At 38.5% G+C, this 20,098-nt stretch overlaps 1 protein-coding gene across 1 annotated transcript in view; it reads right to left on the reverse strand.

The window, feature by feature from the left end:
• Positions 1–1,146: 1,146 nt before the first annotated feature.
• me1 (malic enzyme 1, NADP(+)-dependent, cytosolic) overlaps positions 1,147–20,098 on the reverse strand; it is a 96,222-nt gene continuing 77,270 nt past the window's right edge. The window contains exons 6-14 of the mRNA XM_042490757.2: positions 18,067–18,170; positions 6,542–6,651; positions 5,543–5,640; positions 4,695–4,808; positions 3,937–4,042; positions 3,521–3,663; positions 3,195–3,368; positions 1,895–1,993; positions 1,147–1,773 (exon numbers count right to left, since the gene is read on the reverse strand). Coding sequence (XP_042346691.1) covers positions 1,606–1,773; positions 1,895–1,993; positions 3,195–3,368; positions 3,521–3,663; positions 3,937–4,042; positions 4,695–4,808; positions 5,543–5,640; positions 6,542–6,651; positions 18,067–18,170 — 1,116 coding nt within the window. The 3' untranslated portion in view covers positions 1,147–1,605. The remainder of the gene's footprint in view (positions 1,774–1,894; positions 1,994–3,194; positions 3,369–3,520; positions 3,664–3,936; positions 4,043–4,694; positions 4,809–5,542; positions 5,641–6,541; positions 6,652–18,066; positions 18,171–20,098) is intronic.

Raw genomic sequence — 20,098 nt, forward strand, 5'->3', positions numbered from 1 at the left:
AGTTTACAGCCCTAAAAATGACTGTTTTTGTCAAAGGAGTCTGGTGGTTTTAAGGGGATAAATAACAGCTTTAGTTTCCTGCCAGAGCGGGCTGTCTTACAGTGAGGTAAAGTGGTGAAAATATTCTTAATATAGTCTACACATAATCTGATATTGATTTTTTTTTAGAGACTTGTTTTACTTTGCTGCTCCATTCACAGAAGTGCATGTTTACTTCAAATAATCCAAACCATCCTTTTTATGCATTTGTTTGCCTCTATAATTGCATGACAATGAAAATAATGTAGATTGCTATTGTACTATTGTACATACTAATTAAAAGTTGATGATAAAAATGAACTAAAACAACATGCATTTGTCTATGTGTGCTGGCTTGCAATGATACCACAGTAGATGGCTTTCCATTAACCCTGAAATTGCAAAAATTGAAATTAAAATGGAAACATTTCAGTTTCGAAAAAATTCCCATGAATCATAAGATAAGTTTTTACGCTTGCATGAGATGGTATTTCAGGCATTTTGAAAAAGCCATATTTCGCAAAACTGCAGTGGAAACACTTGTTTCACTGTATGGCTCCCTTGGGCATGATGCAGCAGGAGCTACCAGAGGTATAATTGCATCGCATAACTCTTCAAAAGTTGAGCGCAACATTCGAAAGTTTTGAATCCACAATTCCTCTGTGAAATTGTGGACTTTCGCTTCCCAGAATTTCCTCATATGCGGCTGCTCCCACGAATAAGGAGCTTGTCTTTCCATCATTGCTGATATAACACGCCTACGTCGCCTGTGCAAATAATGACAGCTAGTGAGGTCGCTGCAATAGAAATAAACCTGCTAATGTTTTTAATACCATCGCCAAGTTGCATAATATTGCCGGAGAAGTCGCATAACATCACTCACTGGAAACACAGTCATCTCGCAATTGTGTTTTATCGACATTTTGAAAATATTGCTCATTTTTTTTACACAAATCTGTAAATCGGCCTATTGTGTCACTGTAAATATTGACATCAGGCACAGAATTTCTGTGAAAAACTCCTTGAAAGCTACTTTAAATATTCTATTATCTCTATAAAAGTTCCTTTTATATTCAAGTTCAACACTTCATACTTTCTTGCAGGATTAATGCAGTAGACAGACATGGAAACATTAATCAAAACCATTTTTAATAGACAAAGAGTTTTTGGATCGTAGCTGACACAGTCATAAAGTAACCATCTATTACAGTACAACTAAAAGTAACCTGTGAAGGACTTTCCAAAAATATATTATTGTAAAATGTAATGTGATAACAACCATTAGTGCAATATTTCATAAGTTCTGCAAACTGCTTTGTGTTCCACAACTTATCAGTTTCCCTCCTTTCAGTGACTTAAAAATTAACTACTTTATAAACTACTTTTCACTACCAGAGAGGAGGACGTCAAGACATAAAATGCAATAACTCTACTTTTGTTGTTATCATTAATTTCACAGTTATATATTAATGAGAAAATTCTACACACAGCCTCTTTTATTTCCCAAAATCATTTCTGGTGATGATGTTGCATTATCAGTAGTTACTGCTGTCCACCAGGGCTCATTTTGTCTTTCTGACCAGGGCGTTAAAGTTTGCATGACTGCACAGTCATACTGTCCTCTGGCCAGCAGTACGAGTCCACAGCAAACTCATCATAATCTGTGCTGTAGGTCAGTGAGTGCAAATGCGCTTCTTTGTCGGATGGCTCCGGGCGAAGTGTGGCCAGGTTGTGCTCGTAGGCATACTCTATGATCTGTAATAAACAGGTTCGGGGAAATTAAGTTTTTGCAGTTTTTCAAGTTCCCATAAAACTAGACTCATAGAGCTACTGTACGTTACAACTGTTCTTTACTGTATGCACATCGAGCTCTCACCTTAGCAGCCAGTTTGAGAGAGACGTCCCTGATGGAGCTGAGAGGAGGATACAACCTTCCCTCTGCCAGGTCATTGTCTGTCACCAGGTGAGCAAGAGCCTGTTAAACAGTAAATACAAAATATGTTACGATAGATTATCAAAATATGAGACTTGTGTTGCAGGATCGAGTTCAGTTACTCTCAACTAATTCTATGACAAAAACTTAAAGGCAAACTGTTGTATTTATACTAACATTTAAAACTATAACACTTAATTTGTTAAGGTTCTATGTGTTTGAAATTGATAAAATATTCTTCTGTATTTTGTCCAATCATCAAGAATTTCGCTATCACAAAAATACCCTGAAATACTGTGAAATTATATTGAGCCATATCGCCCACCCCTACTCTTCATTCATATCTCCTGTTCCCCCTTCATTGCCATTTTCCATCCACCAGATGCCCTTGGACTTTGCTTCTTTCTCCATCACCTGACTGTCCCACCCATCTACTCACCTGCTCCCACTTCTCTCATCTGCTCTGTGGCTGTCTGGCCTCTTTACCTGCATCTCAGTCCCTTTCTCAGTCCAGCACTACATATACTGGTCCACTTCCTTTGTTTCACTGTAAGTTCGTCATAGTTGGAAACCGTCTGTTACCTGCCTCTGTTACCTGCTTGCTTTTTTGTTTTTAACAGTGTGCTTTTATTAGAAAAAAAGTCTGAATACTTCCTCCACCACTGTCAATAATGCACCATGAAAGGCTCCAGGAATTCATTACATTACCAAGATACGCCTTTACTGAATCATCAGGAGCACTAGTAGACGTTCAGTGATAACATGAGTAATTGATCACAAGTCTGATCATACAACAAATTTATGTATTAATTAAATTCATAACAAAAATAAAGGGCTGTCAGGCACTTGTACAGTATTTTTTATTCTTCTGACCACTTGAAATTGTTTCAGCACCACGTCAGATTAACCCATTCACACACAAGATGCAACTTGCTTGAACACACTCACACGACGATGGAAAAATCATCGGGAGCAATCTGAGGTCCAGTATCTTGCTCAAAGATACATATATATATATATATATATATATATATATATATACACACACACATATATATGTATATATATATATGTATGTGTGTGTGTATATATATATATATGTATATATATATATATATATATATATATATATATATATATATATATATATATATATATATATATATATATATATATATATATATATATATATATATATATATATATATATATATATATATATATATAAACGTCAGTGTGTTACCTCAGCTGCAGTGAGGAAGATTTCCTCAGTAATATTTCGGACGGCACAAGCGATGACACCCAGGCCCACACCGGGGAAGATGTAAGCGTTATTTCCCTGACCGGGGTGGAACGTCCTCCCATCAGGCAGGGTGACGGGGTCAAATGGGCTGCCACTTGCGAAAATGCCCCGCCCCTGCAACAAATGATTTACATTAAGGTATTAGTATCATCGATATCATTACTATCATTACTTTTATTCACTCATTCATTATAGAGAATTAAATTACTCATTGCTGTGTATGAGAATATGACAGTAATAAAAAGTGTCCTGAGTGAGTACTATACCTCTGTGAGTGTGTAACACTGCTCAGCAGTGCATTCTGCTTTGCTGGTTGGGTTGCTGAGGGCAAAGATGATCGGGCGTTCATTGAAGGAAGCCATGTCTGTGATGATCTGCTCCGTGAAGGCTCCGGCAACAGCCGCCACGCCTGACACAGAAAGCCATTAATGTGCAATACATTCAGTCTTTCTACTCTAATCACAGCACAAAAATTCTGTGGCTCATCCTCAGCATTCCCAACATGACTTTATATTCTTACTCAAGCCCACAAATTTACCATCAGTCCTTTCACTCAATAAACCCTTGTATACAATCCGGAGGTGTTATCGATCAAACACGATGCAGCCTGACCCTCTGTTCAACACAAAGCATCAGAATGGCCAGCTGGATGTCTTATGAAAACATTAAGACTTTGTTTTACCAATGATCGCTGTGGGTTTCAGTTCCCGAACCACATCTTCCAGTTTCTTCATCTGTGGGTGCTCATGAGCAAACCTCTCCTTCTCATGGGTCAGGTGATCTCGACCCTAAGGATAAGGAGAGGATGGTTGAAAAAGGCATTAAAGACATGAAACCATGTTAAAACACCAGATACTGTAAAAAAAACCCCAAAACAAACAAATACAAAAAACAGCATTATGTTTGAGTCATTGTCATTGCTCTCTAACATTTTTATTGCTCAAGGAATGCAGGATTCCTTGTAAGTGCAGCTGGAAACAAGAGAGAGAAAAGGGGAGGTGATATCAAATGTATATAAAAAGTTGAGGTTGGATGAGGGGAGAGGGACAAAAGGAAGTTGCTGGTAGAGTGGAAGAAGCAGTGAGAAAGCAAGGACAGATAACAGAAGGAATGAGGGATGACAAAAATGGATATGGTGGACAAAACAGATGTGTAACAGGTGTTTATGCTGGCCTTTTGCCGTGATTCCTAGGAAAGACCTCTGTTGTATAAATTACTGAACCATGGGAAATGTTTCTTCCTAAATGTGGAGGTAACTCTGATGTCAAACTGCTTAAGAAAATCCACCCTTAGAGATTCTTAAGCTCTGATAAATTCAATCTGTGATATTTATGATTTTAACCTCCCAAGGGACCACGCATTCTAGTCAGCCATAGATGTCAAATTACACTGGATTAGCATATTTACACCATGTACATGAGCAGTGTTTTATCAAGACACCTTGACAATGAGACCCTTGGAATCGACCATCCAGATCTTTTTCAGACTCTCTTCTTTAGTGAGTCCCTCCTTCTCCATGGCCATGGTGATCAGCTCAGCAATCCCCATCGCTGCCTGGGAGCAAGACAAAAACTAGATAAATAACAGAGAAGGGGGAGAGGAGCTGTATCCTGACATCTCCATACCGGCTCTGGCAGCTTTGGGTTTACATGCCAATAACATGCAAAATCACATCCACCTCACTAAGAGAATATCTGAACAAAAATCACAGTAGTTCCTTTCCATTTTACTAATTGTGAAAAAAGGAAGTACGGATGTTATCAGCAGAAAATGCTGATCCATGCTCAGGTCAATACACTCACTAGCCAACTTTAGCTTCTTGTTGTAGCTGGCTAGATATTGCTGTCAGATATTGCTGACATTTTTAAGGCAGTCTCCTGACTTTCCGTCTTTTGCTAAACTATCGCTACATTTTGGCATATGGCAGATAAACTTTTTAGTGGTTTTATCTCAAAATAAATTAATAAACTTGCTGTGCTCTTCTTGGAGACTCTTATTTTGCTGCATGTGTGTGGTCCCATTTTAACTGCCATAATGATGTTTTTAAAATATATATACATTTGAGTATTCATTAAAAAGTATGGATTAAAGCTCTGATATGGAATGAGTAACTGCAACTCCTGGTCAGCATTGAAAAGCTATACCACTTGGACATCGATGTCTTTAACCGTCTGATTAAAACAACCTTGGGGAATTCAATTAGTCATTATCTTCTGATGACTTCTTTGGGCCACAGTGGCTGCTGTTTAGCCAAATAATCAATCTCAATTTCAGTGTGCTGCACATACCTCCCCTGCGCCTTGGAACACAATGGTATGGTCGCTCATTTTGCTTTTGGTGATGCGGAGAGCTGCCAGGAGTCCAGCTACTGCCACTGCGGCCGTACCTAAAAAAGAATTATAGAGCAATATCAACACACACAGTAGTGCTGTAAAAAAATTAGCAATACGTATTGATTCTGAATACTTGAAACAGTTTCAATACTCATTAAGTATCGATACACTGGTAGCTGCACTTTCTCGCTCTCTTTTATTGTTAATGTTAACTACAGTCATACTGATGTTATGTGCTACTGACCAAGTAAAGTTGTTGTTGCCAACCTTGTTAGTAATATCTTCAAATAAAAACGTTTATATTTTATCGACTCAATGTCATTTTTTTCCCTTTGGTATCAAAAATGGTATTGAATATTGACATTTTATATGGTATAAACGTTAGAAATTCTAGTACGTTGAAAAACACAGTTTAATATACTCTTACTGATCCTCCCATAGAATGAAATTAGGGGTACACATTAAAAAGAAATGCATTTCCATTTTTACTGTTTTTTACCTACTACACTCTAACTACCTATTTACAACTCCATATTTATGTCTGGCTACATTCCTAATAGGTTCATGAAAAAGGTAACATTCAGTTATTCATATAGTATTAAAGTACATTTGGATGTGCACAATGATGCCATTATTTGTGGGAGTAAAATCAGACCGATAAACAAACTACTTAAGTGAGTACAAATACTTGAGTGAGGTGTTTCTCAAACAAAAATCAAATGTACAACTTACACATTACATTTCTATTTTTCTATTTCTATTTTTGATGGTTGGATGAAAATATTGTTTAAGCTCTCTTGAAAAAAAAAAACAAAACAAGATTTATTCACACAAATATTCATATTTTAATATCATCCTGTACTCTTATGCAAGAAAAAGAATGGATGGGTTAAATGAACAGAGAAGATTGTGTGTGTGTGTTTGTGTGTGTCTTTATGTTTGTCGTTGAGTTACCTTGGATGTCATCGTTGAATGTGCAGTACTGGTTGCGGTATTTGCTCAACAGCCGGAAAGCATTAACATTTGCAAAGTCCTCAAATTGAATCAGACAGTCCATTCCATACCTGTAAACACGAGAGCTGCATTAACTCTGACTGTACTAATAGAGAACTTTAAGAGACAGAAAAGGGGAAAAACTGAGCTATAGTTATTTCAGAAAGTGAAGAGTCCTCTAATAGACTTTTACACCCACTCAAACACACAAATGAACACATACAGAGAGAGCAGTCTCCTGAGGGGGGCACTCTCCCACTACATTATAAAGCACAGGACAGAAATCAGGAGAAGTGATGCTGGCTTCTTACTGCACAAAGTTAAAACAATTGCTGGAATTCCTGAATATGCATTGATATATTAAAAATGTTTCAATAAACAGAGAGGAATTATCTCTTTCAACAGAAGTCACATCAAAAGTGAAAATCACAGCCACAGAACTTTGTGCAATGTTTCGTTTAATGGCCAAGTGACAAGTTGACACCTGTTTTCTCCAACTTCATGACAGCACCTCACAATGGGTCTCTGTGAGGAAGGTCAAACCTCCACAAAAGAGTAGAATCACAAAACACCAAATCTGAAGGAGAGGAAGCCCACCCAGTCTTCCAGTAAAGCAGCTGTGTTCAATTTTACGAGATGCTGTCAGACCACCTTTAACATACAGAAGTCTGCACCTCCTACCTCCTACCAAAACATCATACAACAAAAAAAAAAACCCATGAGGCAAGCATTATGAGACTGGAAATTAGATTCAGCAGCGACAAAAAGGAATCCCAAGTTCACATGCCTTTTAACACGTGGAACTTTTGCTCAGGAATTTACTGGATGTTTGCTGCTCTCCAAGATGAAAGACAGGCTTTCAGCTGGAGGAAAAGCAAGGACCTGGTGAAGGTGTACAAGATGACGGAAAAGCAAACAGCAGAACAGGTGCTGAAGAAATTCTTAATCAATAGTCTACAATATATTACTGAAGACATCTACAGCGCCAGATTTGATCAGCTCTGGCTACCTAACAAACTAAGCAAACGCAAACTTCATGATTTGGGAAAAGTGTTTTAGGAGAATGAATCACCGTGTAAGTGAATGTAACAAATTACAGTAACTAAGACAGTGAGTTTTGCTGGCTGCTGGAGTGTTAACCTCCAAAAATCCATAAAAGACCCAGCTAATTCTAAATTATGGTAGGATTGGTTTCTAGACAGTGGAGGACCACTATACACTGGTTGTGCTGAATGGGACTCTTTTTTGGCTTAGATCTAAAACTACAGCAGTATCTACAGTTTGAAATAGAGCAGATAAACACACTGTTTCAATCATTCCTTTGCCTCTGGTTATTGCTGTTGTAAAGGTAAAAATAAAAAAAATAAATAAATAAATAAAGACCACCTGTCAAGCTCTTGATATACCGAATATCGCTCTTATTACTACTCTATGAAAACCTTTTCGGCATGTGGTGAAATCCAAAGCTTGACAGGCCTGCTATACCTAGTTACAGTTGACAAACTGTGACTGGACAATCAGTGTTTATGGTGGGGTTTTGCAAACGGTCAGTCAAAGAGATTTAAATTATTCAAGATATTATGTTTAAGGAAAATTCTCGCACTTGGTGAAATTGCATAAAGAGCAAAATGAAAAAACAGACAACTTGTTGCAATACGATGACAAAAGCAGGAGATAGCTGGAATAGCTACACAAATGTCTTTTCAATGGTGTGACTGTCTGAAAGTAAAGATGAGCAGTATAACTTTTATTAAGCTAGAAACAATGGGAGGAAAGGGTGAGGTTGTCTGAAACCTGTATTAAAAACACCAGGGATCATGTTTCAGTGAGTGACGGAAGAAATTGGGAGCTGGCCAAGCAAACAGGCCAAGCTGCCCTGAAAATCCCCCCCCCCCAACACCTGCAGCTCTGCAGTTAACTGAAGAAGAAGAAGGGGGAGATGTCACACTTTTATTCTTCATGCATCTTTTATCTTCCTCTCTCTGTCTGTTACTTCTTCAGTCTTTTCATAAAACCCCACCTCATAAGGAGAAGGATTCTTGTTTGCACTGTTATTGTATGATTCACCAAAGCTCTTTCCCACTCGTTACAGCGGCTGCTAAACTGCTTAAACATTCAGCAGTAGGAGGATGAAAGTAAGCGGAAGCGAGGCAGGAAAGAAATGCAGGATAAGAAGCAACTGAGTTCAGCTACAATAAAACTTAATGTCCTGATGAGAGAGTGCCATCGCTGGGTCACTGTTTATCCTTCCCTCTGCCACACTGCAAGACACTGATTCCTAATACAGAGACTGACAGCCCCGCTGACTTACTGCCAACACGGCAGTAGCGCTGAGGAGGGAAATGTGTTTTCTATCAAGCAGCGAGCAGTACTAAAGCACCGAGAGCTTGTGCGAAGAGGAGGAATAATGAGGCCAAGAAGGGAGCTATAAACTTTTCATTGTGTTCAGCCTTTAAGGGAGACAGAGACAGGCGACAGGCGAGGATAGATGTGGCGTTGCTCCGCTGCCAACGCAGCGCCCTCTGGTATGGTTTGGTGCAACTCGCTACTGGAGAGGTCACACCAGTTCACGCAGAAACCAGGCTGCCTGTGCAGGAAGCTCAAGAGTCCAAAAAGATGGATGTGGGAGTGTAGTCCTCTGCAGAAGTTGCTCTCACATGCTATTAAGTATTCTCAGTAAAGACAAAGGATTTGGTTTGAAGGCTTCAAATTAAAAGTGAGTAAAAAACAATGTCACCCATCAAACATCTGTTTAATTTTAAAATGATAGCCCAGAAAGATCAGAAACTCCTGACACAGATCTGAGAATGACTGAGCTGTGAACACATGCATTTTTATGGGCATCCACCGAAAATAAACTACAGAGTGACTATCTGTGGTTGTGGTACTGCCGAAAGAAAGGAACATCTTCCCAATGAAGAAAGCTCTTTGGTCTCTGGCCCTAGCCATAAAGATAGAGGGGAGTATTTTTGACAATGTGTGTGTGTGTGTGTGTGTGTGTGTGTGTGTGTGTGTGTGTGTGTGTGTGTGTGTGTGTGTGTGTGTGTGTGTGTGTGTGTGTGTGTGTGTGTGTGTGTGCTTTGCCTAGAACAAAGCTTCTTTTGGAGGCCATTTATGTTCGTTGTCCCTATTCTGTCTAAAAGTCTGTTGTCTTTCTTTGACGCCCCTTTGAATGGAACGCCAAAATCGTACAATGCTCCTCCTGCCAGCTGAATAGTGGGATTACTGTCACTGGGTAACCACACAAGAAAAGTGGAAATAAATGTTTTAAAGGTGCCAATATTGCAATGACTTATGGTATCAAATAATTATACCATACAGTTTTAATGTTTAGACTGAAAATTACACAAGTAAAACACTGTAAAAAGATTTTAAATATGAATTACTCAAAATTATTTTTTCATAGGGAAACAAAACATTGGGCCCATAGAAAAAGGGAATGGACCTTTTAAGCTATAATATATGTCAAAATACTGATAAACAGTAACATAGTTTTTGGGTCCAATGGATCCATCTGATACTAAAAACCTGTGTTAGAGGAGAACCTTTGATATCAAGTGTCATACATAATAAATATACTTATACGCTACACCTTTGTGTAAACTTGTGGACAGATAGTGACTTCACATACATTTATGTAAAAATGTTTGAGATAATTACTTTATATCTGGTGGAATAAGATGAGGGCATAACAATTCTGAGCTCAAAACAAAGTTCAGGTCATATTGCAAACTCCACTGCCAAAACAGCAACTTTGTTCCCCTTCTAATGGCTGTTGTGAATAAAGAAAGAGATGGTGTATCCCTGCTGTTGAGATTTGGCAGTGTGATCACTTTCCATCTCTTTGTCCAGTGCTTTGTCAACAGCAGTGTCTGTTCAGTGACTTCTGAGACCAAAAAGGGCCTGGTGGGAAAGCACTCACATCTTTCACTAGGATGAGAGAACTGGCAAGAACAATCCTGCCTACACCTGCTTAAGGGTGTAAAACTGTGGCAATAAAAACTCTTGTTTCTGATACCGTTGACTAGATGACTCAGATTGTGAGCAGAAATATAAATCCTAGCTTGTCTCTTGAAAGTGAATCTCATAAAAGTTGCCTGATGCAGCTTTGTGGTAGCTATGACCTTTGTGATTGCATGTGGTAACTGGGGAAAAATGGGAAACAACAAACAACTTTGTAGCTGCAGTTTGGACAGCAGCACACTCACAGACTTTATTTACTTACTGATTCATTCATGACCAACCTGTCTGACGCTCCTGGCACCTTGACTTTCAGACCTTGGCTTCTGGTTTCCATTTCAAATACCCACAAGCCAAAACCAACAGATACAAACAATCTTTTTTACACTCAGCCATTTCACTGCTTAACTCCAACAGAAAAGGGTAATATAAGCTTGAGCACCCAACCATGCTTGGTAAATATATATTGGAATTCATATTTTACATATTTACTTTTTAATTTTTCTTAAAAAACTTTTTATCACATGTTGCATTAAATTGCCTTGTGTGTGTTTTTGTTCTTATGTTATTGCTTTTTTCACTGCTGCACAATTGCCCTTCTGCAGACAAATAAAGGTTTACTTGACTTGCCCAAAGTGGCTGAAAGTTTGCATAGATTGAAACACACTAAATCACAGTTACTGGCTTCCACTGCAATCTATAGGCTTCTTTATGGCAAATGGTTATAATAAATAACAATAACAGATCATGACTTGTATGTGATTGCTCTTAGTGCTAACTCACAGAGAGCTACTTCTCAACTCTGCAGGTCGATTCAGATTTACAGAACATTTTAGTATCTTTTAGCCAATTGTTTTGGCTTCCTTGCCTGCAAATTACTGTTCTCCCTCTTATAATGTAGTTTTTTTTTTCAGCCAGCTGTTTTAACAAAAAGCACCAAAAACCCACAGTACACCATCTGCTCAGCACCAAACAGCAGACAGACAAAGTTAGCAACTACTTGGTCAATATTGAAGTGAAGGCTTTAGGAGCTTGAGATAGATATTTGTCTTTGTGGATGGTGAAGTGCAAAACATCTAAAAGAAGACCAAATATTAAACTTTGGGCACATATCAGGCAGCCGCAAACATGTAATATTGCTCTGAATCTGCTGAATACGTAAACACGAAACTGCAGTGTTGTGTCTACAATTTGCCTCTGTTGTCCCCAAGTGGTCAACAAAGAAAACTTTGCTTCAAATATTAACTATCTCTCTATAATCTTATCATTGTATTACAAACTAAATAACAATCAAACTCCCAAAAAGTCAGCTAATCTGCTTCATCAAGATTTTGTGGTTGTGGCTCGATTAGATTTGACTGACACGTTATCACATTCTTACTTAAATTTGCTAAAACCCACCCACATCAGACCAGTGAAATAAACACAAGTCAAAATCTCTCATGTGAAATAGGTTTTAGTTATAGTGGCCTGTTCCATACACTTCTTGAACATTTACCTGCAGAAGTAATGCACCACAATTTGTATATAGCCCATACAATCAGGACAGCTGCAATCACACGACCAGTGTGCTAATAAGAGAGAAGAGGGAGATAAAAGTCTATGTAAGGAGGCAGGGTGGGGTGGTGAATGGGTCAAAAAACACAGGACTTTCCCCCAGGAGACTGGTGTTTCTTTTCCTAAAGCTATCCTACAAAACTTTATGTTAAGTTTATATTATGTTTTTCATGAAGCGCTAATTCATGAGATGTCATATAAACCATTGTATGTGCATTTTCAGAAGATATAAGATCCACCTTTGTGAAGTTGTACTGGCACATCACATCACTTACTGCAAGATTCTTTCTCTAAAATAGTGCAGTGTTTGTATTCATCTATCCTTCATCAAATATAGACATACTATATAATTATCATACCAATGAAGGTGTTTTGATTTCAGTAATTTTCTCGTTGCAGACCACAGGGAAAAGAAAATGACCAGACCGGCAGACAAGACACCTGCAGAGGAGACGGTAACCTTTCCTGCCATGGTGCTTTTTAAACTATCTGGAAAATAATGCAGCATAACACAGAGCCCCTTTGTCCTTAAAACTTTTATTTTGCTGTGATTTATGATGTGCCACTGCAATACCTGTAGCGGAAAGAAAGGAAAATACCTAAACTCATTGTTTTCTAGAGTACTAACTTGATGCTTAGTGCCAGACCAGTCAATATATTGAGAAAAACTCCTTGTGACATTATTATTAATGTCTGATTGTATGAAAAAGAGTATGAGACACGAGACACTTTCCCATGTGGCGAATCACTCAGACCCTGGTGTTATGTCTGGGCCAATCTGTAAGACAGGGGAGTTAACGAGTGACCCAGCTCCTTCAGGAAACACAATCTGGCTTCATCTGAGACTCGATGAAATCTGAATCTCCAGCTAATAGGAAGTAGGTGGATGTCGTACATACTTCCAACACTGTGGGGTGGGGTGGGGGTGGGGGGCAATAAGCAGAGGAGAAGTAAGTCTTTAGTCGCCCATACAATACCAAGGAGGACCTCTGCAAAGAAGGTCACACACAAGGGCGCTCTGTCCAAACACAGCTGTCCAACTAGCATGTATATATGTGTTTGCGCACACACACACACACGCACACGCACACACACACACACACACACACACACACACACACACACACACACACACATTGACTGTTACCACAGTCCCTACAGGGCTTCATGGCTTCATGGCTGAGCCTTAATAAATCCCCAGCCCCCTCTCTCTCCTGAGAGCCAGTGTCTCTCAGCACACATTATTTCTCAAATCCCTGAGCCGACATTAAAGACAAAGACGCATTCTGCATTCTCTCTCCTCTGTTGGTCCTTTCATCCAGCCATCAGTCTGTCTCTCAGTTCCTTACTGTCTCAGTGCCAAGAGTTTAAAATGGTGAAGGGCATTTGTGTATTTTTTGCATGCTACTCAGATTAGAGCCTTCTGTATCAAATACTGAACAATCATTTCTGATATAAAAAATTATTTAATTTCACCAACCTAAAGTCTAAAAATCCTCTAAGTACCGTTTAAGAGTTTGACACTTTGGGAAATATATTTTATCGCTTTTGCGCCCACATTTACCACCAACAACTGGTTAGCTTAGCTTAGCACAAACACTGGAAACAGCTAGCCAAGCTTCATCCAAGGGGAAGAGAATCCGCCTGTTAGCACCTCTTAAACTATTTCAATCCCTAATTAACACATTAATATCTCATTTGTTTGTAAAAACAGCATATTGTTGTTTTGGAAGGGGTGCCAGACTAATTCTTGGCTGTATGAGGAGATTTCTGCTGATTGCCTGGCAACCTAACAACAACTAAAGGACTCAACCGGAAACTAAAAAAAGATCAGGTCAGCGATAATAGGTCGGACCTGCCCCGTCTGGTCATGCATATCATGATGTAAGTACTTTGGATCAAACAGGGCTTAAGCTGAGCTAATGTCATATGCAGCTGCTAGACAAAGACTTATCTGTTTGGAGATCAGCACAGACATGATGGGTTATAGTAGGACTTGTCATCCCCCCTCCATTAACTTCAATAGAAGTGGCACCAGTGCAAACTTCAAATACTGTGACGCAATGAGCCTTCCTTCTTTTATAGTTTCTTGCAAGACTCCAGAGAGTAACTGCACCTGGCCTAGAAATTGTCTGGAACATAACCTGCCATAAAAACCACAATGTTTTACACTTACTTTACAGTTTTTAAACACTGGAGAAAAATATAGATTCTGCTGAAACACAAAATATGTTCAGAATTATTAATCTAGCTTGTTAGAGCTGGTAATAAAATGGACCCACAGAAAAAAACATGTGTACATTGAGTTACTATCATTTATTGCATGTGTAAATGGCTTTTCAATTTGTTGATATAAAAAGCATCAAAGTATTAACATTATTTATCCCAATACCTATTGCAGTTTTACTTTATAAAGAACTCCTGCTGACTTAAAAATAATAAGATAACTTAATGTATCTTATCAAAACATTTGAAAGCATCAAAAATCATAATGGACCATGTGGCTACTGGTAGAGAACTTTTTACTTTTAAAAAACAAAAAAACCCCAAAAAAAACAAAACCCAACAACAAAAAAAGGAATCTTTTTAGGGTATACTAAAAACTGCACGCTACCAAAAGCATATGCATTTATGCCATATTGAATACTGACAAAAGTGGCATGTTGTTCCTGAGATATCAGAATGACTAAGTCAGAAAAATGTTTTTTGCTGAGCATTATGATGTCACAGTGAAGTTGAACTTTTGGATATGAAATGTCGTAAGGTCATCATTTATTCTAGAAATTTGTGTGAAATTTTCAAAATACGTTCCATGTGTTACGGCCCAAAACATGTTTTGGGCAGCCACAGTGAACTTGACCTTTTATCACCAAAATCTAATCCATTCATCATTGAGTCCTAGTGGAGGTTTGTGCTAAATTCAAAGAAATTCCCTTAAGGAGTTCTTGAGATATTAAGTTCATAGGAATGGGATGGGCGGACGAACAACCCAAAAACATAATGCCTCCAGCCACGGCTATTGCTGGTGAGGAGCCATTAAAATCTTATGGTTTATTGCTGTGCGACTAAAACACATCTTTTCTCTTACTGACTGCAGTTGTGTGGAGTTTTCACTTCCTGCACATCCCTCCAGTTTCCTCTCATGAGATTCATGCAGTAGGATTCTCAAAGAGGAATGTGCACAAACCAACAAGAATATATTGAGGATTGAGTGTGATGAAAATGGTGTTTTTCCTGACAAAAAATACTGGCAAAAAAAAATTAAAAGTTCAAAACCTTTGCAGAGCCTTGTGTTATGGGTGTGTGCAGGAGCAATGAGATTAGGGGATAATTCATTTCTGTCTGAAGACAAAAGCTTTAGATAACACCTGCTGATTATCACCAGGAGCAGTCGCCTTAGACATCAAACGCTCAGTTGCATCATGAACCATTCTTTATCTGAGGAGCATTTTTGAACAGTGGATTAAAAAAAAATCCCCCCAGACTCCTGCTGCTTATTGATGACGAGTCAATCTGGAGTATTTTAGTTCCCGTTTAGTTTCTTAGAAAACTAGGCATGGATATTACTTAAAGGACTGCAGAGCTGTAATCATTCATTCAATCTCTGAGCCCATAATTACTCATTTTCCGCCAATCTGGCTCCTTTGGGGAAAAAAGCTTCGCTGTTCCCTGTAGTTGAGAAGCCACCCGGTTATTAGAGTCATGGCTTCCTGTTGCCAGCTGGAGGGGGCCCAGACCCCGGCTTCTCCTACTGGACTCTGGACTCTCTGGGTCGAGTCTTAACCAGGCCCATGTGTGTCTGGCTGTGATGGCTTCATGGCACACAGGGACGCAGAGATAAACATATGTGTCGGCATGCATGCAAGGTATACAAAAGTCTCATTGAGGAAAGTACTGCAATAAATTCCAAAGGGAAGCAGTATGACTCACCTAATTTCAGCTCAGAGAGGAGGGCAAAGATAAGATCAGTGTATGAAACCCAAATGAATATGGAATATCAAACACTCAATGCCTTACTGTGCCTCTGAGTCAAACAAGCCAAAGCTGTCTCCTCACTGTGATCCACTAATGAATCAAACAGGGTTTAGCATGTCCACATGACATCACAATTCTGAATTATGCATCCAGTGTAATTGAGGAAGATATGATGGGATGCGTTCCCTTGACTGGGAACACTGGAGTCAACACAGAGACAAAATATACAGATTATATATACAGATATACAGATTTTTACACAAACCAGAGGTCTATTCCTGTAAGCTTCTCTGTTAACATGCTCAGTATATTCTGGAAGCCAGTGGTTCCTTCCTCCTTTTTCATGTAAAGAACCCCTTAACTGACACATATGAGGTCACGGGCCACCATTTGAAAAAAAAAAAACTTTTCAGGGACCGCCATCTGAAAAGATTTGGGTTGTTTGATATGATTAAGACCAGAATTCTACAGTTCTTTACTAGAGTTGCAACCATATACTGTATAAAATCATAAATGTAGCGACCATGATGTCACACATTGGTTTGTGGACTGCCATTTTAAAGCCTATGCATTTTGGCCTCCCCCATCTTGCTTTTTTTTGGAGCCAGAAGTAACCACAATTCAACAAGAGGTTGGAGCGACGGGTAGATCTGACTCATAGACTTTGGTAACCCCTCACAGACAGTCATATTTTAGTGTCACACCCTTAAATATGCTTAGCTTTAAGCCTTAATAAAAAGTAAACAGGCAAGGTATGTAAAAAATGTACCTCCTGTACAATTGTCATGAAGGGGGATATTAGCTACAGAGACCAAAACCATCTTTTACATGGAAACATATTTATTTCTGCAATAGGGTTAGGCAATTTAACACCGGGTCTATGGGGATTTGCCCTGTTTTGGAGTCAGCCTCATGTGGTCATTAGAGGAACTGTAGTTTTGGGCACTTCATATTGGCTTCATTTTTCAGCTCTGAACATTTCTGCTTGGTCGCAATGAGCATTCTATCAGTTAGATCGATGGTCAGAAAATTAATTGGCAACTATTTTGGAAATCAAAAATCAAAAATTGTTCTGGTCATTTTTTTAAAGTAAACTAGCCAAACATTTATTGGTTTCATGTAACATAACAGAATTTGATGCTTTTCTGATAACAAACTGATGGATTTTTGAAAGCTTAGTCTAATAAAACACACCATTTGAAGACATCAGTGTGGGCTCTGAGAAATTACACTGGCATTTTTCACTGTTTTCTGATATTTCCTTGATAAAATGATTGCTAAAATAATCAAGAAAATAAAGACCGGAATAATCAATAATGAAAATAATCATCCAGCCCAACAGTCAGCAATTGAGGAGATGACCATTGTTCTTGTAACTCTTACTCAGAGTTCACTTCTACAGTGAATTAAGTAGTAAATACTAAGCATTCAGATTAATCATGTATTGCTTTTTAAAATGTGCTGTTTTCTACAACTAAAGAAGCTCTCTATCATTCCTTAAAAAATGAATTTGACCAATTGGCAGTGTTTGTGTGGACTAAAAAGCAAGCCAGATGATTGTGGATAGTTTAAAAATAGATATTGCTATACTGCCAAGAGTCAGTTCAGCTGTTGACAGTTTAACTTCTGAATAGTTGGTTAGCTTTGCTCTCAGCCCTCCTCCGTCTGGAGAGAATCATGCCACTTAAATCAATAGCACTGATGGTTACCAAGGCTCTCTGATCACTTTTCAATAGGCTCATGTTGCCAACCAGCCAGTAAGCAGAAATTCGGTTGTACTGGCAACCACAATTTAGTTTAAAGATGGTAAAACCGAACCATCTCCGACTGAAATTCCAGACCCCTGAATCCCATCACACCGCACACACCGATGATGCTAAACTGCTTGACATATTTGGTTTAAGAGCCCCATGTGCTGTATATATTAAAATGACAATAACAGGCCGCATACGGGAAGCAGGCAAATGATCAATTGAAGGTTGATATGATCCTACCTGTCCGACACAGCCTTCATAAATTCATCCAGCAGGTCATCGTAGGCCTGGCCTCGCACTCTCTTATGTCTCAGCCCGATGTAGAGAGGGTCTTTCAGCAGCATCTGCAAAAACACACAGAGGACAGAATAGCAGGTGAGAGGACAGAATATGAAACTAAAAGGAAGACCGAAGGAGAAGACGAGAAGAGGGAGAGCACACGTTGTTTTTAATGTTCCATCTAAACTTTTTTTTGTCTTTAAAACTGCACTGGGCAACTATTGATTACTTAACATATCTACGAGAGGAATTTTTCAAGAGTATTCCAGTGGCATTGGCATTGCACTCCTTATAACATGGCTTGTTTAACGACTGACCGTTTTGAAAAAAGATGAAAAATGAAAAAACTGATGCAGCTTAACAAGTGAAATAGGCTTTTTTAATCCACGTGTTTTCCTTCTTGTCAAAAACTGGTGCCTATATTACCCACAATGCATCTCAACCAATCACAGTTTGTTTAGTAATTCAGGGGAGTCATGAAAGTAGCGACTAATGTAGCCCCAAACAATTTGCTTTCAAACAGAGATGAGGAGTTTGCAACAGAGGTCTGGTAAGAGCACCTGTTTCTAACTCCATATCAACTTTTTTTTTTAGTACTCTTGTAGTATTCACCGACTGATGCTGACTCAAGTGACATCACTTGGGGCAATTTATCAGACATACTTTTTTTTCTGTTATGCAGTAGTACTCCCCTGCCCCTAAAAAGAAATCCATGGAGTTCCCCTGTAAAACCTTAATTTCCAGAAATTCTCCAATGTGATGCAAGTAAATTACAAACAGTACACTCATTTCTCAAATTGTGAGCAATTACATGCATTCAGACTTTAATATCAACCTTTATGGCTTTGAATATGAATAATGATGAACATTTGCGAAGATTAAGTTGGAACAACACTTCCTATTTATGCTATACTTGGTACCAAATTGAGAAGTTCTCTTCAGGAAAGTAACAAAATAGTTAAAGCTTTAAGTTTATGTCTGTAGACTAAATTGTACTCCAGCCATTTAAGATTGCATTTCTATAAAGTTGGGGGGCTGTAAAGAGACCAATAACAATCAATGTGTAACAGAGGTGAAAATAATGCTTGTTATTCTGAGTATGCGCCAAGCTTCTAACACACAGGAGCCTACACTTCCCAAAAAACTAATTTATAGTGTCTTTTCATTAAACAATCTTGGCCTGGTAAATGTCCACTTGTCTTTCCATCATACTGGCCCGAGCTTGTAACACAGGCTTGATGTTACAAATATAAAATCTTTAAGTAAAATTAACCTTGGTGATGTCATTTTATTTATTCATACTATTCAAAACTCCTTCTGGTGCCAAGAAAAAAATGTTCTCCTGTAAGTGGCTAGAGCCAGGACTTTTTGTTTGTTTTGTATTATTTCTTATCTTTAATGTGAAACCTCAGTAACCTCATTCAGAGAGCTGAGTCATTTACAATGAACCCCTCTGTGTCATACAAGCTAACAAATTTTAACATAACTGACTACCCTTTGCTGAACGTAAGAAAAAAAGAAAAAAAATTATGGGACAATTTCATCAGAGGTATAAAACATTTAATGAGAACAGCAGTATTGTGTAAGTTTCAATTACTAAAATAAAACTATTATATTTGTTTTATGTCTGTGTTTGTGTCTGATTGTTCATCGCCTGCATGCTCATAAAGAGTGTAAAGAAACAGGGAGTAAGAAACTGTGTGTAAGATTTCTGTCCAGTCTTGACAATTGCAGGATCTGAAAATTAAAAAGCGAGAGCACATCCTGTGTCTCTGTTGACTTTAGACCTGCCCCATGTGTGTGATTATTAAGTGTTGAGGAACACCTCCTTTCACATCAGGTCACACATGTCAGTGTACAGCAAATCATAACTCCACTGAAATCAACTAAAATCTGGCCTTAATAAAAAAAAAAAAAAAGTATTTTGTTAAAAATTTGTGGCAAGATTTAACATTTCGGCCACACTGTGCTTCAGAGTTTTGGATTACGTCAA

This window comes from Plectropomus leopardus, chromosome 11, assembly GCF_026936395.1.
Source record: "Plectropomus leopardus strain MGB_pleo_1.0 chromosome 11, ASM2693639v1, whole genome shotgun sequence".
In the NCBI taxonomy this organism is placed as follows: Eukaryota; Metazoa; Chordata; class Actinopteri; order Perciformes; family Serranidae; genus Plectropomus; species Plectropomus leopardus.